The 18508-nt window shown below is 42.1% G+C and overlaps 1 protein-coding gene across 1 annotated transcript in view; it reads left to right on the top strand.

Moving 5' to 3' along the window:
* The window catches only part of LOC103255704 (disintegrin and metalloproteinase domain-containing protein 23-like), a gene marked incomplete at its 3' end in the record, with an annotated part of 67863 nt that extends 49658 nt beyond the window's left edge, over positions 1-18205 (top strand). Inside the window, exons 16-21 of the mRNA XM_008053662.1 lie at positions 5678-5749; positions 6501-6590; positions 7872-7952; positions 15914-15964; positions 16639-16702; positions 18100-18205. Coding sequence (XP_008051853.1) covers positions 5678-5749; positions 6501-6590; positions 7872-7952; positions 15914-15964; positions 16639-16702; positions 18100-18205 — 464 coding nt within the window. The remainder of the gene's footprint in view (positions 1-5677; positions 5750-6500; positions 6591-7871; positions 7953-15913; positions 15965-16638; positions 16703-18099) is intronic.
* Positions 18206-18508: the final 303 nt, after the last annotated feature.

The raw sequence follows: 18508 nt of genomic DNA, 5'->3' as shown, positions 1-18508 counted from the left end.
CTGAGCAGTGAGTGCTTGGCTGGAAAGCAGGTTTCTTGTCAGTTAGATGAATATTCAATTATAAAAGGCCTTATCTTGATGACTGAGTCTGTTTAAATGAATGGTAAAGCCATAGACCCAGTGTTCTGAGTCTCCGGTTTTTAGTGCTAGCTACAACCCCGAAGCCCTCCCTCAACAAAGGTAAACAGTCTTTCAGTGAAAATATCTTTGAACATTTCATGTTTGGGTTTTCACCCTGCTGCTAAGAGATGATGGGTTAGATTAAAATATAATATCACTTTAACCCATTTTTCTGATTAAAAAATTCCATTTCTCCCTGGCATTCTTTCTAGGGGCCTAAGTAACTCATTTTTTGAGTTTTTTTGTTTGTTTGTTTGTTTTGAGTGGTCTGCTTTCCCAGGCAGGAGGCATTACTAATACCAGCCAGCCACAAAATGGCCCAAGGTTTTTTTTTCTTTTTTAAATTAAATTTTATTTTATTACAGAGATGTGGGATACAAGTAAGAATTAACTACACAAGTAGACTGCAGGCAGGTGAAGTTTGGGCCTCCAAATTACCCTCATTTTCCCTGGTATAGGACCAGGTACCCTTTGTGTTGTTACATGCTCCCTCCTTCCTCTCCTGGCATGCCCATTGACTGTCATTCCCTCCTGTGCTAATGTGATTAATGTTCAGCTCCCACTTGTGAGTAAGAACATGAGGTATTAAGTGGCCCAAGGTATCTATGGATGCTAAAATATGTATATGTGTTTTTCCTAGAGAGGTCCAAGTTGTCAGTTGACATTTCACCAAAATTTATATTACAGTGTCACAATCTCTAATTCATAAATCTGTAATTGAAAGAATTCTGAGTATTTCTAGAAGTATTTTTTATGCATTTGCAGAAAACACATTTGACAGTAAAACCTGTCCTAAACTGAAAATCTTTATTTATTTATATCTCATAGTATAAATCTTTGTAAGCCTCACTGCAGAAATATTAATGCATTTGATTATGGGATGTGTCCTACGCCCCTCAGGATTATTACATAGAACATGATAAATGCATCATACTTTTCTAAAATTCAGCAAAGCCAGAATTCTCCACCCCATTGGCTATAGAGCTTTTGAATGAGGCCTGCAGACCTGAAATGACTTGTTTGGAAATGCAGTTGCTCACCAGGCAAGTAAGACAGGATCGATGCCAGTGAGCAGATGGCATAGAAATTCTAACAGGGCAGATTTCATATTTCCTTTTAAAATACGGCTTCATAAGTCAACATAGTTCATTGCTATGCAGAATGCTTAATATTCTGCAAACTAAGAGAGCAATGAAATAATGTTGATCTTTTAAAAAATCATCAGTACCTAATGTGGTAGCTGACAGAGTAATTTATTCCTATACCCATAATTGAGCAACTATGCTGTCACCAGGGAATGGTAGTTTGGGACCTGAGTAAAATCCATGTAAAATCTTGACAAGACTGTGGGAAAAGAAACAGGACTTTTAATTGACCATACTTCACAAAAGTCGCCTGCCAGCCTTTCATGGCATTGGTCTCAGTGTTGCAGAAATCTGAAAGTTTCGAAGTATTGAGAGTGGTTTGGGCACAGTGACTCAAACCTGTAGTACCAGTACCTTGAGAGACTGAAGCAGGAGAATCATTTGAGATCAGGAGTTTGAGACCAGCCTGGGTAATATAGTGAGAACTTATCTCTACAAAAAAAATCAAAAGTAGCTGGGCATAGAGGCATGTACCTGTAGTCCGAGGATGGCCTGAGCACAGAAAGTTGAGGCTGTAGTGAGCTGGGATTGTGCCACTGACCTGGTGGTAAGCCTGGGTGACAGAATGGGACCTTGATTCAAAACAAACAAAGAAGTGTTCAGGGTAGGTGAAATAAATACAGTAATGAACTAGTGTGAGCTGCTGGCATTGTGATTTGCAATGTAGTGATTAGTTTTACACACCTTGCTCACCAATTGGTGATGAGTCTCAGGCCTGAGGAACCAACTCTGGCTTATTGGGAAAAGCGTGGTTTCTAGCATGTGCAGAGGTTCACTGTGGTCTCTGCAATGTCAGAAGAACAGTATTCCAGTAACTGAATAGAAACTAAATAGAAATAACACATATCTTCAATTTTAAAAAATTAGTGAGAACTGAATTATTATCTTTTTAAACTACATATTACAGTAGTTAAAAAAAAAAGAACCATGGATTCCAGTGGAATAGTTTACATGTATGTGTCAAAGAACCAACTTTCCCGAGTGTTTCTGGTCAGTGGATATGTGTACGTGCACATGCTGTATGACACATTCACCTGACCCACTTGTATCTTTGCTGTACTCAAGTGTCTTCCCCACAGTTGCATTTCTGCCCAACTAAAGACTGGAACACACTTCAGGGTGGAATGAAGGGAGGGCAGGCCTGATGTCCAGTGCTGGCAGTGCCTTAGTCAGCTTTTCTCTGTCCCATCTTCCCTGCCTGTGGATCACAGTTCGAGGCGAGTGGGACTGGTGACTCCTGCCTCTGACATCTCTGCAGGGAGGCCCATCCGAGCAGCCTGGAAACCTCCCTTGCTTCTGACCCAGTTTCACCGTCCTGGAAGTAGAAGGAGGGTTAGGTTTTTCTCAGGTGGACTGAGCAGATGGCTGCCCTTCCTTGGGTGTGTTTGGCTGCAGGAGGGGGGAGTCTGTTTCACTGTCTCACATCCGGGGCTCTGAGCACTTGGATTGGTATGTGCTGTTCCAGTCTTTGTTTAGATATGGTGCTCCTACCCAGAGATGTCCTCCCCATACCCTCACAGGTGATGGGAAATGGGCACATTTCTCGTCACCAGTCAATGGCCTCAGCAACTGCTTCGTCATGTAGTTTATCTGACAAGCACATTCATGATCCCAGGAGAGTGGATTATTGTAGAAATCTGACTCTTTCATTGCTCAAGAAATGATTTCTGTATATCCAAGCACATGTCTAATGCTTCAGACAGTACAGATTTTGTTTCAATGAGAATAATGGTCTTGGGTTTCTAGCAACATTTTAAGTTTATTGTACTTACTTGATTGTATATATTACATTTAGTTGTGACAGAAAAATATTGGTCTTTTTGACAATTCTTATGACTTCTCAGCTGTCTGAGACACGTCAGCAAATTAGGTATCTGTGAGTCTTACTAGCAATGTATTTTAATTCCATTAGCAAATATGAAAAGTCATCTATTCCTCTTGACAGGTTACCTCCATGAAGAGTAACTCTAATGCTAGAGGTTGTCCCTAGAGTCCACCGCCAGAGAAGCCCCCCAGAGATATTATCCCATTTCAGATGTGTTCCTATTTACTTATTTATTTATTTATTTTATTACAGAGATGTGGGGTACAAGTAAGCATTGACTACACAAGTAGACTAACTTGTTTGGGCCTCCACCTGGCCCTCACTTCTGGTTTAGGACTAGGTCCCCTTTGTGTTGTTACGTGCCTCCCCGCCCCCACCAGCAGTGCCCAGTGACTGCCGATCCCTCCCTTGTGCTAATGTGACTAGTATTCAGGGGCCACTTATGAATGAGATGATGCAGTGTTCAGTTCTTTGTTTCTGTGATAGATCATTAAGTTTGATGGTCTCCAACTCCATTCAGTTTGTGATTTTGTTCTTCTTTATGACTGCATAATACTCCATCGTGTACATGTACCACATTATCTTTATCCAGTCTATTTCAATGGGCAGTGGGATTGGTTCCATGTTTTTGCTATTGTGAATAGTACTGCTATGAACACGTGTGTGCAGGTGTCTTTTTTTTTTTTTTTTTTTGAGTTGGAGTCTCACTCTGTCGCACAGACTGGAGTGCAGTGGCCGCTCCTGGCCACCTCAGCCTCAACCTGCTGGGCTCCAGCGATCCTTCCGCCTCAGCCTTCCAAGTAGCTGGAACTACAGGCATGTGCTACCACACCCGGCTAATTTTTGATTTATTGTAGAGATGAGGTCTCACCAAGTTGCCCAGGTGGGTCTCGAACCTGTGGGCTCAGGCAGTCCCCTCACCTCAGCCTCCCAAAGGCATGGGATTACAGGCTGAGCCACCGAGCCCGGCTAGGTGTCTTTTTTGTAGAACGATTTATGTTACTCTGGGTGTATTTCCAGGAGAATTGCTGGATTGTATGTAACGTCAATTTTTCATTTTTAAAGGAATTGCTACACTGCTCTCCATAGATGTTGAGCTAGCTTACACTCCTACCAACAGTTTAAAAGCAGTCCCTTTTCTCTACACCTGTACCAACATCTGTTGTTTTCTTGATTTATTAATGATGGCTATTCTTATCGACCATCTTTACCAGAGTAGTGTCTCACTATGGTTTTGATTTGCATTTCTGTAAGCATCTTTTCATGTATCTGTTATCTGCTTGTATCTCTTCTTTTGAAAAATGTCTATTCATGTCCTTTGCCCACTTTTTAATAGGGTTGTTTGTTTTTTTCCTATCAGCTCATTTGATTTCTTTGTAGATCCTAGAAGTTAGGCCATTGTCAGATCTGTAGTTAGCAAATGTTTTTTCCTATTCAACAACTGGGGTTGTCTCTCCACTCTCTTGATGTTTTCTTTTGCTGTGCAAAAGCTCCTCAATTTGATGAGGTCCCACTTATCTATTTTAGCTTTTATGATATTCGCTTTTGGGGATTTGATCAAGAATTTGTTGCCTACTCTGATGTGCATAAGTGTGTTTCCCACATTGCTCCTGAATACTAGTCACATTAGCACAAGGAAGGATTGGCAGTTGCTGGGCACGACCAGGGGATGGGGTGGGGTACGTAGCAACACAAAGGGTACCTAGTCCTAAACCAGGGGAAATGAGGTCCAGTTAGCCATTTTCTTATAGTTTGAGGTTTTATGTTTAGGTCTTTGATTCGTTTAGAGTTGATTTTTGTATATGATAGGTAGGAGTCCAGTTTCATTCTTCTGCATGTGATGAGCCAGTTTTCCCAGCACCATTTACTAAATATAGTCTCTTTTCCCCAATGGTAGTTATTGGTGGCTTTGTTGAAGATGAGTTGGTTGAGAGATTGAGGTTTTGCTTCCAGAATTTTTGTCTTAATCTGTTAGTCAATATGGTACCAGTACCAGGCTATTTTGGTTACCGTAGCCTTGTAGTAAAGTTTAAAGTCTGAAAGTATGGTATCTCCTACTTTGTTCCTTTTGCTGAGGATGGTTTTGACTATTCTTGGTCTTTTTTGTTTCCATATGAATTTCTGTATTATTGTTTTCAGGTCTGAGAAAGATGATGTTGGTAATTTGATGGGTATTGCATTGATTCTGTAGATTACCTTAGGTAGGATGAACGTCTTGACAATATTGATTCTTCCAACCAATGTGCACAGAATGTTTTTCCATTTGTTTGTGTCATCCCTGATTTCTTTGAGCAGTGTTTTGTAGTTGTTGTAAAGATCTTTCACTTCTCTTGCTAGGTGGATGTCAAGGTATTTCATTATTTTTGTGGCTATTATGAATGGAATTCATTTCAGATATGTTCTTTAAGAGTGTTATTAATAAGTGTACAGTATTTCCCACACAGACATCATTTATGAGGTGCTGTAACTACAGATGACAGAAGTATATCACATGATGGATGATTATGAGGCCATGTATGTAGTCTGGCTGGTGTGCTGATTTTCTGTGATTGAACTGAAATTTTTTTCTTTTCCTAATCTCTTTCAGCTGTTTGAGCCCACAGAATGTGGAAATGGATATGTAGAAGCTGGGGAGGAATGTGACTGTGGCTTCCACGTGGTAGGTGTCAGGCATGTTCTCTACCTGCAGCAGATCTTACCCAGACAGACAAGAATGGCCCCAACAGAGGCCAGCACCATCTTTCATGGTGCTCAGACGGCCTTTCAGCTGATCTCTCTGATCAGTGCTTAATCCCAGCTCAGATGTGTTCAAATTGGTTATCATAGTGGCATTGTCTTAGAAAACCTAATGGATTCTTCTCATCAAGTTTCATACCTCTTAAAATCTATAGCTCATTTTCATGTTTTATTTTTGTCTTTATAAAACTAGATTGGGTGTTAGTTAAGAATGTCATAGAGTTAATGTGGGGTAGGGGACTGGCTAATAATTAAACTTTCCTTCTGATAGAGAAGCCCTTTCAGGTAGGATCATGCTTTGCTGAGAAGTAGGTCAAGAGAGATTCTGTCATCATTTAAGGTGATTGACTCCTACAATACAGTGAATCCCCTACATACAAACCTTCAAGTTACAAACTTAAATGATGCACACCTGCATTTTTAAATGTATTACTATTTCTTTCCACCAGGTTTCAGTGTAACCTGTTAAACACAAACAGTACTGTATAGCCAATTGTGTTAGTTGGGTACCTAGACTAACTTTGTTGTACTTAAGACAAATTTGATGTTGGGACTTCTTGTACTTTCCAACATTGTGCAAATCTCCTCATTTGCATTATGCATGTCACATGTGGAGGGAATGTTGTGTGGTGGGGTAAGGCCCTTGGCTTGCTCATATGATGTGTGTTCTCTAGGAATGCTACGGATTTTGCTGTAAGAAGTGCTCCCTCTCCAATGGGGCACACTGCAGTGATGGGCCATGCTGCAATAGCACTTCATGTCTCGTGAGTTCCCTGTGGTTTCTTCTTTCTTTCAGTTGACAGATTAGCCAAATATCTTAGTTTGTATATTTGGTATTTGTACAGCCTTTCACAAAAGTGTTGATTACAGGACGTGTGTTAGCCCATGTTATGCAGAATCAATAAATATAGATATGCAGAAAATCCTGTGGGTTACAACATTTACCTTCACTGTGTTTACTCTCAGCCACCCTGTCCCCCATGACTGCATAAGAAAATAGACCTTAGACTGCTTCCAAAATAAACACTGAGAATTGCCCACTGACACAGATAAAACCCAATTAAATTGTTGGAATTTTAATAGAAGAGGGCAATTCCTTTGGTCTTTTTAGTAATGTGACCTACTTAAGACATTTTTCTTGAAAACTTACCCTAATTTGTTTTAGACCTGAATGTAAAAGCTAGGGCTCACATTTTCCCATTGGGCTTTTAAAATCTCCTATAAAGGCAGGAGAGGCAGATAGGGAAGTGACATGTGAATGCACTTTTATGTGTGTATAGAAACAGTTTCTGTGTGTGGACAGTCTTCTATCTATAGTGACCTCCAATTATTTTTGAAAAGCCATTTTGATCTTTCTTGTCCTCATATATGTAACAACCTCCAATCGTCCTTAAAACCATCAAATTGCATCGTTTTATTATTTTTCCAGAACCAATGGGTATTCTGCATTATGATGTTCTAAAGGCTTCTAGTTTTGTTTCTACTTGCTTCATAAATTGCTTGAGGGTAATGAGCTCTTTCCTTCCTCTTTAACCCCTCCCCTCCCCAGACAAGCAAAATGCCTTGTATACAGTAGGCATTCACTGGTATTCCTGAAGGTAGACCACATGAATTCATTAAAGTTGCATTGTGTACATTTAGCTAAGGCAAGATTAATATCCAAGCTAATAGGTAAATTAGTGAAGGTTGGGTGTATATTTCGATTCTTCAGCAAGATCTTAAATGTTTATGTCACAGTGTTTTGTTATTTTTGTCTTAAGCCAAACCAGAGTTTCATCTTTCCACATTCTCCATTACATTGTTTTCGTGAAATAATTCTCTGACACAGTGCGTTTGAAATCTGAACACTTAATGCCTTGGATGATAGTTCATCTTGAGTTCAGAGGGTAGAGTCTGAACCTTCTTTCTATTCTGCAGCAGTCTTGCTAATTTGTAAGAGTTTGGTGATGGTTATGAGACATTATAAGAATTGTTGGTGAATATAAGCATCCTAACTCTGAAATATTAGTTAATATCGACTCCTAATATTGACTTTTGACTTGCAGTTTCAACCACGAGGGTATGAATGTCGGGATGCTGTGAACGGGTGCGATATTACTGAATATTGTACTGGAGATTCTGGCCAGGTAAGGCGTACTGAGTTGTAGGTAATACATTTTTACTTATAAATGCAGGCTGAGTTTCTCTTATCCAAGATGACTGGGACCAGAAGTATTTCGGATTTTGGATTATTTGCATATTTATAATGAGGTTTATAATGGGATGGGACCCAACTCTAAGCCCAGAATTCATTTGTGTTTTATATACGCCTTATACACATAGCCTGAAAGTAATTTCTTTTTTTTTTTTAAGCATACTTTTAATTTTAAAATTGTTGGGTACAGTTAAGGGTTAGGTATACAAATATGCATTGTGCCAGGTACCTTTGTTGATGAGGTGTGCCCCCTGGTCCCCAGACAGATATCGACAGACTTTTAAAAATTTTTTGTGTTAAACAAAGTCTGTATATCAGAAAGCAGTGGCTTCGAGGTCTTGGCTATCATGTGGACATCATTTCTAAATCTGGATTTATATGCTCCCAGTCAGCAATCCTTTTCTGACACTTGTTCATGCATAAGTACTTACCAGTAAAAACATGACACACCATGAACACAATGAAGATACATGGTGTTCAGGGTTCCTGGCAGCACAGTGGTGCCACCAGAACACTTGCCCCAGATGTTAAACACAGCAGCAGGCAGAGGCAGGGGTCAGTCTCTACCTACCATGCTGGAATTTGGGCCTTTGAAAAGGTTACTGGACACTGTATTTTATTTTTTTAGGTGAGAAGAAACATCAGAAGCAGTTAAGGGGCCAAGGGTGGGTCCCCTAGGAATGAGGGGCCACTTTGAGGGGTGGCTTTTAGCAGTGCTTCCTCCAGAGCCATCTGCTTCATGAACAGGGCGTTTATCTTAGGTGTCTCCCCTTGGTTTCCTAAGCAGACCTGGTTTCTTGTTCTGCTTGCATGTTCACTGCTCTCGTCCTTCAATTCCATCACACATTTTCCCAGGTCATCTGTAGGCCCTTCTGCAGTTTAACAACATCACTGTTGTCACGTTGACACTCAGAAACTGTTGGATTTTGGAGCATTTTGGATTTTAGATTTTTGGATTAGGAATGCCCATTCAACCTGGCACAACCTGTACACCTTTTAAAACTCTCAATATAGAGTACTTGTGTGAATATGCTTTGGTTCCCATTGCTTTGTTTTCTTGTTATTTCTAGGTCTTCACCATACCTTTATTTTAGGAAAGTGTGGTGTGGGTTGTTTTTTTTTTTTAAACTGAAATTTCTTATGTTCAAATGTCTTCTTTATAATTAGTTCTGCTTCTGTGATTTGTACTCAGCTAACTGATTTTTCTTTTCTGGCCCCCACATCTCTAGCAGTTCCTTCCTACTGATGAAGCACTAACGTACTATTTTTAAGCATTTTAAATCCACAAAACTATTTCTTCTACCACATTTTGGATGGAGGCTCAATGTAGAAAGCAAAGAACGAGCTGCCCTATCTTGTTTGAAGCAGGCTCGGAGCAGAAGCCCCCCTTCCCCTCTCTCTGCTGTTCCTTCTGCCCCATACCCAGAGCCCTGGCTTCACAGCCTGTGTGCTCTGGCATGATTTTCTTCCTATTAAGATTTTTACCTATAACCAGTGTTGCCTTCTAGAATTCCTTCTTTATATAGCTTTCGTGTTTTTTTTTAAAGGCATAATATGTTAGGTCTTTATTTGCCATTTATGTATTTTTTGAGCGCCTCCAAGCACTGCTGCCTATGTTGTGGTGGGGTCAGGAATGAGGCACACCCATCTCGTGCTGGGGGTAGAAAGACAAGTCAATGAACAGAAATGTCAGATGGGGGCCTGCTTTGAGCATAAAATGAGGAGATGTTAGGAAGTGAAGGGCAGGTGTGTGCGATGGGTGACTGAGATGTCTTCCTGGACATCTAGAAGGAAAGGGTGAATGCACAGTGAGACAGGACCTTGGCCTTGTGAGATGGAACAGTGGTGAGGCCAACTGGGGAACAGGAAACCATACAAAAAGGAGTCAGATCAGGGTAGATGGGGACTCGCAGACCACGGGGAGAATTTTGGGTTTTATCCTACCTTCATTTTCATTCTGATATTACTTCAAAGCACTTTCCCATATGCTGACAGTTTCTGTAAATATTCTTCTCATGATTTCATGAGCGTCTCCCTCATGAATTTGTCAATTGAGCTATATATAGTGTGGATATTTAGATTAGGTTTTGGCAGATTAGATTTTGGCAGATTTTTTTTTTTAAACTATTATAGCTATTACAGTATGGACACGAACATCTTTGTGCGTTTTTATGTATTTGTTTATTTTATTTTTAGAGATGAGGTCTTGCTCTACTGCCTAACATCAAACTCCTGGATTCAAGCAACCCTCCTGCCTTGGCCACCCAAAGTGCTGAGTTATTGGCATGAGCCACTGCACCGGGCTCATTACTTTTACTTTTTTTTTTTTTTGAGTAGGAGTCTCACTCTGTCACCTAGGCTGGAGTGCAGAGGCACGCTCATGGGCTACTGCAGCCTCGACCTACTGGTCTCAGGCAATCCTTCTACCTCAGCCTTCCAAGTAGCTGGAACTACAGGCATGCATCAGCACACCCGGCTAATTTTTTAAAAAACAATTTTTGTAGAGACAAGGTCTTGCCAAGTTGCTTAGGCTGGTCTCAAACCCTGAGGCTCAAGCAAACCTCTTGCCTCAGCCTCCCAAAGTGCTGGGTTTATAGATGTGAGTCACTGTACCTCACAGGAGTGCATTTTTAATGGAGTGTTTCTTGTTCAGGGTTAACGTCTTAGGGTAGGTTCTCAGGAGTGGGGTTACCTGTTGCCAGGTATTGTTTTCCAAAGGGCTTCCAATAAATGGGGTACACTTTCTGGTCAAAATACCACCTCCCACCTCTATTACTGCAAACAGCCAAGTTGAAGGCCACAACCTGACATGAGGGTCAAACAGTTCCCTGTGGAGCCTGGTTCAGGTCGCAGTAACAGATCACTGACAGAATAGTGTCAGGATGACCTGTTCCTGTGGAGGCAGGCTCCTGAATGTGCCGTGCAGGGGGCTGCAGGAACCCAGGGTGCTTGAGGAGCTTGCTGCTAGGAGGATGATGGAGCCCCTCCTTCCCTGCTTCTCAGCCAGCAGTCACTCACCTCCATGGTGTGTCAAGGGAGTAACAGGGGCTGGATTTACCCGGGTTCCCTTGACTGGAAGGAGACGGTGAGGGGTGGGGAGGGGGACAGTTCCTCACTCACCTTTCTAAGGGTCTCAACATATGTTGTTGAGACTCAATTCAAGTGGACCCTCTTAAAAATAGGGTACAGTGAAGCACATTTAGGCCATTTAAAAACAATCTTTATGCATATTTGTTTCTTATTTAAACCTGTAAACAGCTTTCTTTGCCGTTTTTATAATGTAACGACCGTGTGTAAGAGTTGTGGGTTCTGAGTTTAATGATAAGTATACTGATAGTTCTAATGTACTTTTTCACTGAGTTATATTTTTAGCTTTGTAGAATATGACTATTTTTGTATTCACCATGTATGGTTCTAGTTCTATGTATTCAGCCCCTTTAAAAATATAGTTTTTAAAAAAATTTTCAATCTTCAACTCCTGAATTGCCATAGAAGTTGCTGGAAATAACGATTTTAAAAATGAGAGCTTGTTGTTCAATCCGATGTTCTATTGTGTACGTAAAACATTTTCTTCTTTTTAAATCATGTCTAAGGTAAAAATTATACTGTTAAATTAATTTCACAGTGGCATATTATAATAGAATGTTCTTGTTAATAATTTTTTTTGCTGTTGTTTTTAAATTTTAATTTTAGAGTTGTAGGGTACATGTGAGGATTTGCCACACACTTGTTAATAATTTTCTAGCACGATCAGAATGAACCTGAAACAGATCATTGGAGTAGAGGAAGCTAAAATTCCGCCTCCTCACATTATTCTTTCATTCTGTAAGAGATGGTGAATTTTGATTTTAATTAATACTAGTAATGATTAAGAAGATGAACTTTTGCATTCTGAGAATCAGCATCTACAGGCAACCTTATGATTTTTACCTCTCTTACCTCATGCTATGTTTTTGTTTAATTTTGATATCAGCATTTACTGATGCCTCTGAGATATGCTTTGAATTTACAATTTGCAATAGAATAAACAATACTTGTGCTTCTGAGAGAAACCTTTGCTAGCGGTACTAGATAATATCATGTAGATATTTGAAAGATATCGGAAAGTGTGTTTTGCTACTGTTGTGAGCTACATCATCTAAATGGTGGTGTGACAATTTTTATCTATTTATTTATTTATTTTTTGGGTATAGCAGCTTAAAGGAAACACATCTAAATGCTGTTACACCATGGAAGCCTGCTGGCCTCCAGTGAACCCCCTATACAGTATATCCTGTACAGGAAGGTTCTAGAAGGACATCGAGAGACTGAACCCATAGCTCTCCTCACAGGCAGAGTAAAGGACACAGAGTTATGGTTCTCCTGTTTTAAACATCCTGGAGAACATGAGGCATTCTGTAAGTTCCCTTGTTAAATATTCCAATGATGAGCCTAACTCCAAAACTGATTGATTAGAATCAGTGGTTCTAATGTGGTTTTGCTGGTTCAGAATTAGGGCTTTTTTTTTTTTCAATTAGTAAAGAATTCTGCATGTCTTTTTCCTCTTGAAACATCACAAAAATGAAATCTGATGAATTAATTTTAGATCCTGATGTGCCTATTCTAGTAGCAACATCCCTTTGGCACTTCTGTTGACTATTGTTGCGTTCATTTTGGAGTGGGTGAGTAATTAGTGACACTTGGTTAGTGAGATGATGATTGAGTTTTGAGTGGATCCGGATGGATGATAGAGGCCATGGAGATTTCTGCTTCTGTGCACTCAGCCCAGTAGTGTACACTGAAACTACGGGTTTTAGCACTGGTCCCTTGAAGACTCACCTTCAGGTTGAATGAAGAGCTGTGGTGAATGACACTTGCGTGAAAGTCAGTAATCTGTAGAAAAAATGTAGTACTGGCCAGTTGGGGTAGCTCACACCTGTAATCCCAGCACTTTGGGAGGCCAAGGTGGGAGAATCGCTTGAGCTCAGGAGTTCAAGACTAGAGTAGGCAACACAGGGAGACCTTGTCTCTACAAAACAAAAATAAAAATAATTAGCCGGACATGGTGGCATGTGCCTGTAGTCCCAGCTGCTCGGGAGGCTGAAGTGGAGGGATTGCTTGAGCCCAGGAGGTTAAGGCTGTGGTGAGCCGTGATGTTGCCACTGTGCTCCAGCCTGGGCAACAGAGTGAGACCCTTGACTCAGAATTTAAAAAAAAGATGTAGAACCAAAGCATTGCACCTCAAAGTGTTAGGAAGTTCCTGCTTCATAGGAATGCTGATCGAGTTCTTTTTTCCTTCTTTTGTGAATTTGACACATGGCTTGACATGTGTGGCATAAAGAACCTCTCTGTATCTGTGTGGGTTGTTGGTTTGTTTTCTCAGTCAGCCAGAATCACTGCACACCCGCACATGCCCCACATTGCTCTAGGTCCTGGGGGCAGGAGGGAGCAGATACAAGATACTGCCTGTAAGGGGCTCACGTTATGACGGAACAGCACAATAAACAAGTAAGGAGACTGTGAACTGTCGGTTGCTGGCAAGAGGAGAGAAAAGCATAGAGCAGGGAGTAGAGGCTGCCGGCGGAGGCCTGCAGCTTTGAGAGCCTGGATACCAGAGCATCCTTGGCAATGCTATTGGAGCAAAGCCCTACCAAGGGGGTGAGAGGGAGCCCTGCAGAAATCCAGGAGATGGAAGAGCAGGGGTGGAGGCCGTGGGGACAGTGTGCTGGCACATCCATGGCATCACAGGCTGGGCTAGCATAAGTGAGGCAGAGGGATGGCGGGTGGGGTGGGCAGAGGCAGGTCAGTGAGGAGGCTGGGAGACCACACGAGGGTTCTGGGCAGAGATGAATGAGACCCAATACTGATGTTCATGTTTCATTTAATTATTTTATTCACATTGTCTTCTGTGCTTTCTTTCTTTAAAGTTTAGATTCAGGGGCACAAGTGCATGTTTGTTACTATGGGCTTATTGCTCAGGGGTGGGGACTGGGCTCTAGGTGACCCATTCCCCAGATAGTGAACATTGTGCCCAGTAGTTAACTTCTGAATCCTAGCCCTCCTTCCTGCTTTCCCTTTTATAGTGTCCCCAGTATTTGCTGTCTCCATGTTTGTGGCCTCTTAGCTCTCACATATAAGTGAGAACAGGTGGTGTGTGGTTTCTGCTTCTGGTTAGTTCACTTAGGATGATGGTCTCCAGCTTGGTCCATGGCTGTGTACTGATGCATACATTTTTTCATGGGGTCACTCTGGTAGTGGTATAGACCCCAGGGTGACTAGGCTGGAAACTGGGCACCTGGGTGGAGGCTGGGGCAGCAATCCAGGTGAGGATGGTGACAGCATGGACAGGGTACAAGTGGGGAGGTGAGGAAAAGTAGTCAGATTGGGATAATATTCTGAAGGCAGAGAGAGAGAGAGAGAGAGAGGGAGAAAGGGCGGAGGGAAAGTGTTTGGGTGACTGTAGTCTCTGGGCATATTGAAGATTAGATGAAGGAAGGGTAAGAGGGAGAGAGGGTGAACGCAATCTTCGGGCAGGGCCAGGGCATATTGGAGACTGGATGGAGGGAGGTGAGAGGGAGAGAGGGTGACCACAGTCTTTGTCCTAAACAGTTGGAAGGACAGGGCATCATTTACTGAGAATTGGAGGATGAGGGAGGCCTCTGTGCATATGGCTATGTTTCTTACTCACTGGCCACGACAGGGTCCTTTTCATGCTTGCTTGACCTATTTTAGTCTTTTTTGTGGGGTACAATTCAGGGGCAGGTATATAAATTGTCATTGTGCAGGTAAAATTTGGGCCTCACTTTGGTCCCCACGTCACCTGGTTTGAGATCAGGTACGCCCTTTTTTTTTTGAGTTGGAGTCTCACTCCATCACCCAAGCTGGAGTGCAGTGGCACGTACTCTGACGGCCACCCCAGCATCACAGGTACCCTTATTGATGAAGTGTGCCCTCCACCGGCAGTTTCTCACTACTTACTGCCAATTCCTTTCTAACAGTATTATGATAATTATTCAGGGTCTGCTTATGAGTTAGAACATGGGATACTCAGTTCTTTGTTTTTGTGATAGATCACTGTGTATTATAGACTCTAAAGCCATCCAAGTTGCTGTGAAGTTCATAATTTGGTCCTTCTTTTTGGCTGTGTAATATTCCATTGTGTATATGTACCACATTTTTAAAATGCAGTCCACTTTCAGTGGGCAGCATGGTTGGTTCCATGGTTTTGCTATTGTGAATAATGCTGCAATAAACATGCATGTGCAGGTATCTTTTTTGTAGAGTGATTTCTCCAATGTGGTAAACAAATGCAGAGAGTAAAAACTTTAACTTATTCAGGGCATCTTTTGGGGAAAGTGAAACATCGTTTTAAAAAATGATTTGATAAATAGACCTGTGAAAAGAAATAACCATCACATCACAGGCTGTTCCAGTAACAAGGTTGTGGTCTGAGAGGTCAGAAATGTCTGGAGACACAGTCTGTGATTGTGTTGGAAAGCAGATGTTTCTTCCATGTAGTGAGGCAGGCTGCAGATGATGTCTTGATGTCAGATGCAGATGTGACATTTCCCAGAGCTGAGCAAAGTCCTGTAAACTAGCTCTTGAGCGTGTCTACCCCATGTGATAAGCTGATTCATGTCCTTCTACTTTTAACTACTCAGGCACACGAGTGTGATGTTATTCTGGTCCACCTCACAGCACATAGGAGAGACATATAAAAAGCACCTGCTTTATTTATTTCACTGGTAATAGGAGAATGAGTTTGAGTGACCTCCTGGAGAAGTTACTTGCGTTTTTCTGTATGTTCCTAATTGCGTCCTCATCGTGCTTGTATCTTTGCGTTGTCATATCATGTGCACATTATCTGAAGTTGTTCTGTGTGCTGGACACTAACCAATGCCATCTGTCTTTCAGTGTCCACCAAACCTTCACAAGCAGGATGGGTACATGTGCAGTCAGAATCAGGTATGCGGGCTCTCTGTTCTTAGTGTCATTTCAGAGGGATTTTTTGGAAAGTTTTGTTCTTTTTGATAAATGAAACTTTGAAGGAACATTGACTCAAGTAAATTATTGCAGAGGGGTTCTAATTCAGAGTTGCTTCATGATGTATCAACAAGTATGTTGTATTGAACTCTGGTGTCATTGGATTGAGAGAAAAGACATTTATTGGGTTGGGACCATCCCGCAATAATTTCAGCCTGACTGTTATGGGGAAATATGATAGTCTGTTGCAGTTCGTTTGTTTTCTCTGAAGCCCTGTTATTGCCTGGCTTCACCTAGGGGTGCAGATTGTGACGTCAAATGCTGATTTGACATTTTCTAACCATTCACACACAAAAGAAGCTAAAAATTGTCTGATTTTCCCCAAAGAAATGCACCCATTTTTATTTTCAGTAAAATTTTATATTTTAGATGATGAGTTTGGGTTTAGAGAGCTGTACAGTGAAGTCTGTTCTGAGCCTTAAATTTTTAACTGTCATCCTTATGCTTCTCATAAGATGTTTATAATCCTTTTTAGTCACTATTTAAGTATGAAGATATGGAATAGGAGAACCTCACTAAATCAGTGAGCAGGAGAACATGGGGTAGACTCTGGGGATGTGCGACTCCGTGTACCTGACATGTGCTCTTGTCCCCAGGGTCGCTGCTACAATGGCGAGTGCAAGACCCGGGACAACCAGTGCCAATACATCTGGGGAACAAGTAGGTCACCTCCACCTGCCGTTCATGCAGTTGTCTCTCCACACCGTCCTTCCCTGCCCATCTCACGGGGAGAGATACACAGCTAAGAGTGATGCTTAAGCAAATCTAGAGAAGGGGGAGATAAAGAGAGCTATGAATCTTAGTCACAGAAACTGTAGGAAGCAGCTGCTTACATTGGATGCTTGTCACCAGAGCCCAACACTGCCCATTCAGTGACTGCAGCTCTCAGGGACTGGTGCAACAGGCAGGACTCTCCACCATCATATGACAGCCTGAACCTTGAATTTCCCATCTAACCACCCGCCCTCCACCCTCCACCAACACACATGAGTTAGCATTTTGTTGATCTCTGTTCAAATGAGGAGCTGTAGGTGCTCCCTGAGGTGCTCATCCTCTCCCAGAACATTCCCTGAACTTAGTGCACTCTCTCATCCTGAGTTTATGGTGCCCTCTGTGATGACAACCAGGTGGAGTCAGCGAGAAAAGGCTCTGCCTCCCTGGCTGAGGCTGGTCACCCCAGAGCAAGAGAGGTACACACTTGAATGGTGTCCTGGCATGGGTGAGTGCAGAGTTGGCAACTGTCATTTATCTGAAAGATTTATATTCCATGTCACAGTTTTGACAGAGAAAAGATAATTGAGGCATATTTGTCTTTTAAAAGTTTTAAATATTAAAACCATGGCTGGATATGTTGGCTCACACCTGTAATCCCAGCACTTTGGGAGGCCAAAGAGGGAGGATTGCTTAAGTAGGGATTTGAGACCAACCTGAGTAACATAGTGAGGTTTGTCTCTACAAAAATATACAAAAGTTGGCTGGATGTGGTGGCACATGCCTATAGTCCCAACTACTCTGGAGGCTGAGGCAGAAGAATCAGTTGAACCCAGTGAGCCATGTTCGTGCCATGGCCATCCAGCCTCGGCAACAATGAGACCCTGATTAAAAAAAAAATTCAAAGTCAGGTGCCAACATAAAATCTCACGGGGCTACAACTTTATAATTAACTTCCTATACTAATATAAAGTAGGATTAAGAGTGTTGCTTCCTGTGTGTCACTCATTCTTGCTGGAGTCACCCATTCCCAACCTTATACCCCCCCACAGAAATTAGAAAGAGATATGTTTCTCAGGCTAAACGCAGTGCTGTGTTGGAGCTTTTTGTCTTTGTTTGCAAGAGACGCTGGTTGAATTTTCAAGGGTTTTACCAGCCAGTGGAACCACACTGAGGGCATGAAGTGGGCCGTGGAGTGTGCACGCATGGATACTTGCAGATGCCCCCACCCCCACCCCAGGAGACTTTTTCCTTTTCTGGAGAACCAACTGTTATGAGTGCACCGGCGCTCTACCCATTGTGGAAAGCGAAGGGAACTGAAACATGTTCTCTTGTTCGTCCCCAAGAGGCTGCAGGCTCGGACAAGTTCTGCTATGAGAAGCTGAACACTGAAGGCACTGAGAAGGGAAACTGTGGCAGGGACGGAGACCGGTGGATCCAGTGCAGCAAGCAGTGAGTGGGCAACCCTGGGGGAAACTAGGCAGGAGGGATGGAGACGGGTGGATCTGGGGTAGTAAGCATTCAGTGGGTGGCCTTAGTGGAGGACTGGGCAAGAGGCCCTGCAGCTTAAACTCAGGATAAATGCTGCTGGTGTTGTAGAAATGCTCAGCTATTCAGGCATGTAAAGATATGTGACCGCATGTGGAGGCAAATGGCTGCGAATTAAATTGTCACTGTGCCATGCTCAAACCATTGCGAAAAATTCTGAAAATTTCTCACACACTGTATTTTACTTGGTTCTTGTTCTGAAGAGAT

This window comes from Carlito syrichta, unplaced genomic scaffold (assembly GCF_000164805.1).
Source record: "Carlito syrichta isolate Samal-C Ts95f unplaced genomic scaffold, Tarsius_syrichta-2.0.1 Scaffold288354, whole genome shotgun sequence".
NCBI lineage: Eukaryota > Metazoa > Chordata > Mammalia > Primates > Tarsiidae > Carlito > Carlito syrichta.
This window is presented reverse-complemented; position numbering and strand designations above follow the sequence as displayed.